General features: G+C 41.4%; 1 protein-coding gene across 1 annotated transcript; it reads right to left on the reverse strand.

The window, feature by feature from the left end:
• Nucleotides 1-2,095: 2,095 nt before the first annotated feature.
• Nucleotides 2,096-9,562, reverse strand: gzf1.L (GDNF inducible zinc finger protein 1 L homeolog). Its single transcript, XM_018262498.2, has 6 exons — nucleotides 9,438-9,562; nucleotides 7,594-8,968; nucleotides 6,187-6,281; nucleotides 4,748-4,915; nucleotides 3,074-3,231; nucleotides 2,096-2,583 (listed from the first exon to the last, which is right to left on the reverse strand). Exons 2-6 carry the CDS (start codon nucleotides 8,949-8,951, stop codon nucleotides 2,248-2,250), a joined length of 2,115 nt encoding a protein of 704 aa, XP_018117987.1. The 5' UTR covers nucleotides 8,952-8,968; nucleotides 9,438-9,562; the 3' UTR covers nucleotides 2,096-2,247.
• Between the last annotated feature and the right edge of the window lie 1,613 nt (nucleotides 9,563-11,175).

An 11,175-nucleotide genomic window follows, 5' to 3' on the forward strand; every position in this document is an offset into this window, starting at 1 on the left:
GACAGACTCCCTTTAATCAATGATCCCTGTAGTGCAGAGAATAATGTTTTTTTTGTCTGGGCCTCCTGTGATTTGTTGCACCTTCTTTCAAAAGGAAGTCCCAGGAAATACATTCCCCTATACAAGCAGAATAATGGAATTCATTTTGCCAATTTTTAATATATTTGAATAATTAACATTATTGTCTTGCTTTTTTTACTTTAAATCTTTTCAACTCCACCCAAGTTGGAAGAGATTTGTTTAACTTAAAGATTAGTTAAAAGAAATGCTGCGTTTTTAAATTAAAATTCAAACTTAAATAAGTTTTATTATAGCGGATTTCCTTTGCACAAGCAGAAAGGGTTGCGACAGGCTGAATCTCAATCTGCTTTCTGGGAATGTTCACATCAGAAAGTTAATTAAACCAGATCGAGTTCTGTCCACATTAAATCTGGAAATATATATATATGGGTAACTAAAGTGACATTAGGGAATGGAGTAGTGTCTTTATTATTTCTCTGCTCATGGAATGAACTGAACTTCATACTCTTTGATTTTGTGAACAATGACTTCTTTCCTGTGGTTCTTTTTATTATTCAACTGATCTGAGAACAGTATTTTTTGCACACTTGTGGAGATATGCATATTAACTTATTGTCAGTGTCATGTCGTGTCTGTGTTGTGTAACATTGTGTTAGAAATAGACTGTGTCAGCGTAACAATCGGCATGTGTGTGTTTCAGCAATCTATGGTCAGTTTCACACTATATAACACACAATCTGTCTTCCCTTTTAATGTGTAGAAATATTACTCCTACCTGAGCAGGAAACACTTATGTTGTTTGTGTGAACATGTTCATTTAATAAAGTGACAATGTGTAAGATTTGCTTTTGTTTCACTGAATAATTACATCTTTTATAAGCTAATGAAATAAGAAACTTTCTAAATACAATTAAATATTCTGCATTATTTCTGAAATAATCAAGTTTATCTTCACTATCCCTCTCTCAGTATCTGTTTCTCTTCATTCTCTCTTCATGCAGCAGTTGGGTGTCAGATATTCATTGACAGTTAGATCCAATATATCTTATAGGGGGGCTCCTTTTGCCTAGAAGATGTATTAGAGGTCACTCTATTAAACTCACCAGACATCATGTCTCTCTACATGCAGAATTTGTAGAAAAGGCAGTTATTCTGTTACATTTTGTTTGTACTGGAATCAGTTATTTGAGTGAGCTCTAATTCATCTTCTAGGAGGTTGGGTGTTAGATATTAATTGACAGTTAGATCCAATATATCTTATAGGGGGGGCTCCTTTTGCCTAGAAGATGTATTAGAGGTCACTATTAAACTCACCAGACATCATGTCTCTCTACATGCAGGATTTGTGCAAAATGCAGTTTTGTTACATTTTGTTTGTACTGGAATTGAGTGAGCTATCCAGTGCTAACAGTAGTGCTTATTTGAGAGTTGTAGTTCCCCAAAAATATTCCATTTGTTAGAGGTAATTGTGTCAAGAGCAGTGGCTTTAACTCCAGATTCACACAGAAGTCTGAATCACTCACTGCACTTGTACCTAAAAAATTGGAATTATTTGCAGAAAAGACACAACTGGATATTTTTAGCACAATTGCTATTGATTCGCATCAAAATGCAGCTGCACTCCTTTCACATTGCTCCATCATCCTACCCCCTTCATCGAGATTAATTATGCTGGTATTATGGGTAAAAACACTGCACTGTGGGTAAAAAATGGCAACTCAAAATGGCACTTTACGCTTTCAGTCGTAAGTAAGCCTTTATGTCTTATTCTAGAAGGAGTCGTTTTCTCTGCATCATATTTATTTTTGTTGGTGAACTTTGTCAATGTATTTACTCTCATTCAATTCTTCATACGTGCAGTATATAATCCCTCTGCCAATCTCTATACTGTGCATGTGCTCAGCTTCATTAGGTGAATGGGGTGCCTGAGAGCTGGTGCAGGGTAGTAGGTTAGCCATTAGAAGCACTGAGGGGTGATTTTATCTTTACTTGTCCTTTAAAAAAACATATCTTAGAAATCTGCTTTTCCACTTGCCATAGTGTTTAATGGTAATAAATAATATTTTCAAATAAAGACTGGAACAGAAATTTATTTATGCAGGAAATACATAAAAGAATTCAAACCCAGTCTGCAAATAAGTTATCTGTTTCCATTGAAACGCAAGAAGAGATTGCATTTGGGGAATTTGGTCGGACTAATTGGGAATGGTGGAAGGAGCCGCAGAACTACTGGAGATTTACGACAGCCTGAATGGCTTCTCCCTGCGCATGAAGAACAGTCAGGTGGTTTAAGGTGGTAGCGATGAAGACTTCTTGAGGTATAATGGCGCAGTCCGGCTTGCAGCCAATCAGAGAGGTCGAGCTATTTTCGGGCAACAAATCAATTGTTCCAGGAACCACAGTCAAATTGTGATAATGGCTGTTCTCTGAGTAAGTTCCTTTCTCTGCTCCGGGGTTAGGCAAGTCCTCTGGACCTTCCTCAGTCTGCTCACATTTCTGTCCTTCCTCTTTAGAGTCCAGAACTACCAGGAATGACTTCCATGGCGTGTTTTTGTCATGGATCTGAAACAAACAAACATACGTGTCAATCACATGTACCCAGAAAAGAAAAAAAGTTACTCGTGTGCTGCAGTAAGTAAAGTAGTAGTCTCAAGCCTTCCCATGCAGACTTCTTCGAAATTTTAGTGGAGGCAGATGAGAGCCTTTAGGTGATGAAAGCATTTCCTGGTCTGCTTGTTTGAACTGTATATTAAAGGGATATTGTTGCGGTTTTTTAAAAACACATCAGTTAATAGTGCTGCTCCAGCAAAAATCTGCACGGAAACCAGTTTTTTATACAATTTATAAAGATTTTCTTATATTTAATTTTGAAATCTGACATGGGGCTAGACATATTGTCAGTTTACCAGGTGCACTCAGTCATGTGACTTGTGCTCTGATAAACTTCAGTCACTCTTTACTGCTGTACTGCAAGTTGGAGTGATAGCAACTCCCTGACATCTCTGCTAAAAAGAAAGCAAGTGTATTTCTAAATAGTGTAAATGTCTCTTACTGAAGTGTGTCTGCGCAGAGTGGACTGATCAGTGAAGGTGCGCTGGCATGCGTTACACATGAATGGTTTTTCTCCGGTGTGGATGCGATGGTGTCGCTGTAATGCGTTCAGTTGGGTGAACTGCTTTCCGCACTGGTCACAGCAATACGGCCGTTCTCCTAAAAGCAAAATGACAAATCTCACAGTAGAAACAATCCTGAATATTAAGAAAAAGATTCCATTTGTTATCAATACATTACTTGTGAACAAAGAGAACACGGCTTTTGTCTAAATATTATTATTCATATCCCTCTATTGCTACAGCACTGACAGTCACAAATTATACAAGACTAGCGATGCACTGAATCCAGGATTCGGTTCGGGATTCTGCCTTTTTCAGATGGATTCGGCCGAATCCTTGTGCCTGGCCGAACCAAATCCTAATTTGCATATATAAATTAGGGCTGGGTAGGGAAATCACGTGACTTTTCATCACAAGAATTTTTCCCACCTTTTCCTTTCCTGACCCTAATTTACATATGCAAATTCGGTTCGGTATTCGGGGAATCTTTCACCAAGGATTCGGCCGAATCCCAAATAGAGGATTCGGTGCATCCCTATCCAAGACTTATATCTGTAACCTGTGTGACGTAGCCTTTATACCTGTAAGTGGGAAATATCATCATATGTAGATGTTGCAATGATCCGTTAGTGTCTAGTAATAGCCCAGTATGAATATTTTGTTTATACAGAGTCCATTATAAGGATGTCGCTGAATACTCTGGATTTACATACTGGATGAACATGCCACACTGACTCGTTGTGGAGGAACTAATTGGAGCTGAGACACAGTCATAATTTGACACTGAAGAGCTTACTATCAGTGATCGGGTGTGTAAGGCCTTCATTTACTGACAATATGTAATGTAACTTTTTTTTATCTTTGGGCGTCAGAGCAGCTAAAATATCAGACTAATTTTTACACTCGTTCTAATCATTATGCAAATATCTCAGCACAAGGAGTTCATTCTAAAAAGGGGGTTTTCACCTTCAAACAACTAGTTTTCAGATACTTAACCCGAAATAACGACTTTTTCAAACGACTTTCTATTTGTGACCATTTTTTCTAATATTGAAGTGTAAAGTGTCATTTTTCACCTTCTGAAGCAGCTCTGGTAGGGGGTGTCGCCGACCCTGTAAACTATACATTTAATTGATACATTTCTTATCTTTGTCCCTGCTGAGCAGAATCCGAGTGTCATTAAAGGCAGCTGTTAGACTTGATACAATAGTTACACTTATTCCCTATAGATCCTACTGACAAATGGATCAACTAAATGTTTCAAAATTGTAACAGTTCAGAATCTGCCCCTGAATTACTGAGCTGTCAGACTCAAACACCAGAGACACCAACATTCAACTTTACACTTAGATTTAGAAAAAACAGTAAAAAATAAATAATGGAAAGTAATTGAAAAAAGTCTTTATTTCTGGGGAACAATCTGAAAACAACTGAATTGAAAAAAAGTGTTTGGAAGGTGAACAACCCCTTTAAGGAATAAAGTGCAAGTGTGAACTCCCCCAGATGTGGCACAGGAATAACCAGAACTGAGAGGTTCACTAACTAATGAGAGGCAGTATCAGAGCTCCAGACCCCTCAGAGTCATATAAAAAACAAGGTCTGTATTTTGTTACCTGTGTGGACCTTAATGTGCTGGTAAAGGGAATTCCTTTGTGCAAATGTTCTACAGCAGAAATCACATTTAAATGGTTTGGAGCCGGTGTGGATACGATTGTGATGCTTTAAATATTCTTTGGAGGCAAAACTCTTCCCGCAGGTTTCACACATAAAAGGCTTTTCTCCTAAAACACAAAAACAAAAGTCAACACAAAAAAAAAAAACATTTATGGGAGGCTCGAAATAGAATTTCTGGTTGCTGAAAGTTTTCCCATTAGCATTTCATTGGAGGAAAAGGACCATTAATTGCTTCCCATTCCAGTCCATTAAGAGTCTTATGGCTTTTTGGCCCATAATATTAAATAATGTGAGAGACGAGGGACTTTTACTTAAGTTACCCATAAGGCAACAGCTTCTTCATACCTTAAACTAAAGAGCAGATTAGAGAATCAGGGTCATCATCTCAGACATGGATCAGGCCCAGTTGAGAATGCTCCAATCAGAAGACCTTAAAGGAAATGTTAAAAGAGAACTATCTAAAAGTAGTAATTATGTGTATAAATGACTAATCAGCCTTATATTGTGACATTTCTATTCTATGTGTACTGTATATTGTGAGTGGCTCCCTAAGCTCAGTAAGTGACAGCAGCACAGAGCATGTGAATCAGTGAATCAGCAGAAAAGAAGATGGGGAGCTACTGGGGCATCTTTGGAGACACAGATCTTTACTGCTAAAGGGCTGTGGTTGCCTTGGGCTGGTACAGAAGCACAAAACATCATGTACAACATTTCTACCTACTTCTTTAGTTAGGCTTTAGTTCTCCTTTAAAAGTAAGTAAGCTTTATCAGAAAGGTCTATATAAAATACACCAGTAACCCCTCAAAGTAATGTTGCTCTGAGTCCTCTGTCAAACATCACATTTCTTTCCTTCTATTGTGTACTCATGGGCTTCTGTATCAGACTAACTGTTTTCAGCTTAAACCTCCAGGGCTAGGGCTTGATCATGCTCAGTTTGCTCCTCTCTCCCCCTCCCTGCTGTAATCTGAGCTCAGAGCTATGAGTGAGCACGGAGAGACTCAGACAGGAAGTGATGTCACACCAAGCTAAGATGGCAGCTGCTACCCTAAACAAACAGAGAGTTTCTAGAGCTGTTTACTCAGATATGGTAAAGCATTCTATAGAATATAGTGTTATAACTTGTATTGTTGTGGCTAATCTATTGGCAATAAACTGCTTCAGTAGCTTTCCTTCTACTTTAAGTGGTGTGAGATGGTGACCCCCAAACCCACTGTGCTACTCTACACTTAAACCATGCTGTTCTGGAGAGGGGAGGGATCTGGAGGGCAAAAGGAATTAGAAGAGGCTTTTGTTCTCCTTTAAACGCTATTACTATTGGTTGGTGAATCCTGATCCCCAGACCTTTTGTGTAACATTCCGTCTGTAGCAATGACTTACCTGTGTGGCACCTTTTGTGGTAGATGAGCATGTGGTTCTGTGTGAATCTGGCATCACATTCATCACAAACAAACGGCTTCTCTCCAGTGTGAGTTCTGAATAGATACAATAAATAAACACAATTGCTTTATGACTGTATATATATCGGCATTGTCTCTGTGTGGCACACATTCTGCCGTTCCATCTTCACAGACTGAGCATTTCAGAAGCCGTGAATAAACTGCCATAACGACACATTCATGGGACACGTTACTCACCAGTTGTAGACAGGGGCGATTCTGGCTATAATGCCGCCTGAGGCGGCCTTCTTTCGCCGCCCCCACCCCTCCCCACGGCACTAACCTTTATAGCGCCGGAGAGGGCAGGGGCGGTCCACGACGCTTAGTGCAGAGAGCGCAATAGCGCTCTCTGCACTAGAAGAGCCGAATTTCCGGTTTGAAAACCGGAAATTCGGCTCTTAGTTACCAGGAGCGGCATTTTTGCCGCCCCTGGCAACCAGGGGGGCGCTGCCGCCTGAGGCGAGTGTCTCAACTCGCCTCATTGGTGGAGCGCCCCTGGTTGTAGAGTTACACACAGCACAGATACAAAGAAACACCACGCCATTGGCTGACAATTCCATTCTTTAAACCACATCATATTTTAGTCAACCCCTTTTCCCCACAACAGTCAGCAAGGAATCAATACTCAACGGGGTGAGAATTCATGTTACACTAGAAGGGGTCTAACACGTTAGGAATCAGAGCTTCTCTTTCTGCCACTAGTCACACTATTACACAACCAAACTTTCCCTGTATATCAGAATTTACTTTTTTAATATAGAAGGAATGTGCTTAAAAAAAAGTAGTGTTTTGGGCTATTTATTGAAAACTTCAGCAAAACCTCTACTAGTCCGGCTCATCTGTTCCAATTCCCACTGCCTCTATTCCCAGGCTGTGCAATCAGCTCACTGCACTGTAGGACAGGAACCAATCAGCAGCTAGCAGGACCTGATAGGGAACTGAAGCCTGTCTGTGCTTGTGTGACTGCAGGGCTGTGATTGGCTGTCCCCCTCCTACTGTGCTTCTGGCAAGGACCAATAGAACACATCCATTCTTTCATTTGAAACACAGAAAAGGACAGTAGAAGGTCAATAGGGAGCTCCAAAAAAAGGGGCCATTCTTAAAGATATTATTATATTATTACAGGTACGGGACCTATTATCCAGAATGCTCGGGACCTGGGGCTTTACGGATAATGGATCTTTCCGTAATTTGGATCTTCATACCTTAAGACTACTAGAAAATCATGCAAACATTAAATAAATCCAATAGGCTGGTTTTTCTTCCCTGAGGCACAAGAGCTAGCAGTGTTTGCATTTCGATTCTTGCTTTTCCCAGACTGCACTGCAGCTGTGATGTCATTCCATACCTTAAATGTGTTTTGAGGGCAGATGTCTGAGAGAACTTGGCTTGGCAGTGTGTGCAGCTGAAAGGCTTGTCGCCTGTGTGTGTTCTCTCATGGAGACTCAGTGATGTCTTTGAGCTTAACCCTTTCCCACAGAGCTTACAATAATGTCTCTCCCGCCCGCCCTCGTGGACCTGGATGACGTGGCGCTTGATGTCTTTTTTCCGCTTGAACTTTTTTCCGCACATCTCGCAGGGGAAGCGCCGCTCGTTGCTGTGAACGTGTCGCTGGTGACTCTTCAGGTTGCAGCCGTTGGCAAACGTCTGGCCGCAGACGTCGCATCGATACACAGTCTCTGAGTCCAAGTGATCCTGTCTCGAGTGTTTCAGGAAACTTTTTTCATCGGCAAATGTCTTTCCACACACGGGACAGGACACCGCGGCGGCACTTTGGTCGTTATTGTCGCTGTTTTTGGAACTCTCGCTGTCCTCACAGTGACTGTCATCCTCAGCCCCATTCTCAGCTCTAACACTCTCCTCGCTCTGCTCCTCTGCTGCCGCCATATTGCTTGAGAGCTGCACACCATCACCGCTGTTTTCCATTGGCTGAGTCTGAGCGACGTTCTGCTGCTCGCGGAGCTTCCTTGTATATTTCTTTTTAGGGATCTCTACCACAGCTTTTTTACCAGACACCCGTCCTGTGGATCGTTTTGGTTTGGCTTGTGACCTTTTCAGCCCCTCCTTTTTCTTTTCTGTATTTCCTTCAGTTGCTATAAAAGCTGTATCCATACACTCCTGATCCACACACTCCTGATCCACACACTCCTGATCCACACTGAACAGAGGAGTGGGGTCAGTGACCCGTGTGGGTGCTGCTGGAGCCTGTAGTCCAGTCAGGGGGTTTAACGTCAGCGTGTTTATATCTTCTTCCACTTCTTGCACCTCAGAGATATTCTGGAGATCTAACCACACGGACTCGAGCATCTGCTTTTTTAGCTGGAAACAGGTTTCGGCTAATTCTGGGCATCGGAGTTTTTCCGCCACGTCCATCATTCGCTGCACCCGTTCTTCCTCCACCTCCACCTTGGCGGTGTACACGAAATCAAGGAAAGAGGCAAAATCCTCCGAGGGCATTTCGCAGAGGTTTATATAAGCGTTTGGACAATCCAGAATGTTCTGGTTAATAAACAGCTCCTTGAAGTATTTGCTGGAAGCTGCGAGGACAGATTTGTGGGCGCTGAAGTCCATTTTGGAGCCGTGATGCTCCACTCGCACAGTCACGTCGCAGAGCTGTCCCAGTAATCGCAGCTGATACATTTCATTCAGAAGTTTCCCGGGTAACGACTTGGACTCCAGCAGGACGCCGCTGCTTTCCATGGTCATTCTGGGATGGGACGCGGCTGCAATAGAAACAAAATGAGGGATCAGGGGAAATAAAATGCATTTAAAGGGCAAGTCCCATTAGTAATGTGGCCGGGGGTCTGAGAGTGAATTCATCTCATTCTAGAACAAACCCCCATATGGAATAACAGGCAGTAAGGTTTGCAGGAGGGAGCAGTAACCAATGGCAACCAATAGGCTGTTTGCGTTTAATCAGGTGACCAGACAACGCTTGCTGCTGATTGGTTGCTATGGTTACTGCTCCTGGTCAGACGCAGCGCCATTTATAGCAAAACCCCCAATATATGAGCACCCCCGGCCTCCTCTCTGTCTTGTGCTCAAATAAGGGGGGTCGGGTTTGTTTCCAAATGAAAGGACGTGAGACTGGGGGTTCCCGAATAGAACAGCGGCTTGGTGACAGCAGGAGGGGGATAAACGCACTGCCCCGCACCCCGAAACCGCTACTTTCACGTCCCTCAAAGCTCTTACCTACAAATCCTCCCGTCTCACAAAATATCTCCACGCCGGAAGTCTCATCACGCGATAATGCGGCGTCACGACTACACGTAGAGGCAGAGACGCGTCACGTAGCCGCCTTGTGGGCGTGACGAGCAGCGACGGCGTATGTTACGTAAGCGGAAGCGGCAGTTCTCACACACGGTCTGATTTCCTCTGCTTTTGTCCTGGAATAAAGAAGTGTTTCTATTGGTTGCGCGCCATTAGCTGCCAGTGTTACCTCACAAGTCTGTGACATTATGTGATTCCTACAACACGTCTGGTGCAGAGATGGAGCAGTGACAAGAGTACGACGTTATTATTGTGCTACAGACATTGGGCCCAACTCCTTATTGTACTCGAAGTGCTGAGAAAGTTCTGCTGTAAAACTCACTATTCAACTGCTGCTTTAGCTTTACATTAGTAACTTATACACTGGCTACTTCTAAGCAGCTTTGCAATTGGTCTTTATTGTTTATTAATGATTTGCCTTCTGACTCTTTCCAGCTCTCAAATGGGGGCCACTGACCCACCTAAACACAAATGCTCTGTAAGGCTCCACATTTAGGGGCAGATTTATCAAGGGTCAAAATTTCAAAGTAAAACAATTCAAAGTAATTTTTTGAATACTTTCTACCATCAAATAGGATACTACGACTTCGAATTTACATCGACTTCGATTCAAAGTAAAAATCGTTCGAATATCCGACCATTTGATAATCGAAGTACCGTCTCTTTAAAAAAAACTTCGACTTCAATACTTGGCCGAATGAAACCTGCCGAAGCGCAATGTTAGTCTATGGGGACCTTCTACAGCAGTTTTCTATGTTTTTGAAGTCGAAAGTAAAAATCGTTCGATTTTACTTCGACCGCACGCAGAATAGCCAAATTCAATGAAAAAAAGTTTGAATTCGAAGTATTTTAATTCAATGGTCGAATTTCGAAGTATTTTTTACTTCGAAATTCGACCCTTGATAAATCTGTCCCTTACTGTTACTGCTACTTTTTATTCCTCATCTTTCTATTCAGGCCTCTCCTATTCCAGTCTCTTATTCAAATCAGTGCTTGGTTGCTAGGGGAATTTGGACCCTAGTAACCAGATGGCTGAAATGACAAACTGAAGAGCTGCTGAATAAAAAGCTAAATAAGTCAAAAACCACAAATAATAAAAAATGAAAACCAATTACAAATTGACTCAGAATATCCCTCTCTGCATCATATTAACAGTTAATTTAAAGGTAGCATCTCCTTTAATTTAACGTTTAGTATGTTATAGAATGGCCCATTCTAAACAACTTTTTAATAGGTCTTCGCTATTTATTTTTTATAGTATTTGAAGTATTTGCCTTCTTCTTACTCTTTCCAGCTTTCATATGGGGGTCACTGACCCCATCTAAAAAACAAATGCTCTGTAAGGCTACAAATGTATTGTTATTGCTACTTTTTATTCCTCAGGCCTCTCCTATTCATATTCCAATCTCTTATTCACATGGGATGATAAACGTTGCCTTAAATATGTTGTTCCCCTTTAAATTAACTGTTAGTATGATGTACAGAGGGATATTCTGAGGCAATTTGCAATTGGTTTTCATTTTTTATTATTTGTGGTTTTTGACTTATTTAGCTTTTTATTCAGCAGCTCTCCAGTTTGTAATTTCACAAATCTGGTTGCTAGGGTCCATATTCCCCTAGCAACCATGCACTGATTTGAATAAGAGACTGGAATATGAAT

Source organism: Xenopus laevis, chromosome 5L (assembly GCF_017654675.1).
Source record: "Xenopus laevis strain J_2021 chromosome 5L, Xenopus_laevis_v10.1, whole genome shotgun sequence".
Taxonomy (NCBI): Eukaryota; Metazoa; Chordata; class Amphibia; order Anura; family Pipidae; genus Xenopus; species Xenopus laevis.

Bases quoted from the DNA above. Each gene is read 5' to 3' on its own strand.
- gzf1.L (XM_018262498.2), bottom strand. From the start codon at position 8,951: ATGACCATGGAAAGCAGCGGCGTCCTGCTGGAGTCCAAGTCGTTACCC. The intron at 3,232-4,747 runs GTAACAAAATAC...TTTTGCTTTTAG, and splicing joins GCACATTAAGGTCCACACAG to GAGAACGGCCGTATTGCTGT. The intron at 2,584-3,073 runs GTAAGAGACATT...TGTTTGTTTCAG, and splicing joins CTCTGCGCAGACACACTTCA to ATCCATGACAAAAACACGCC.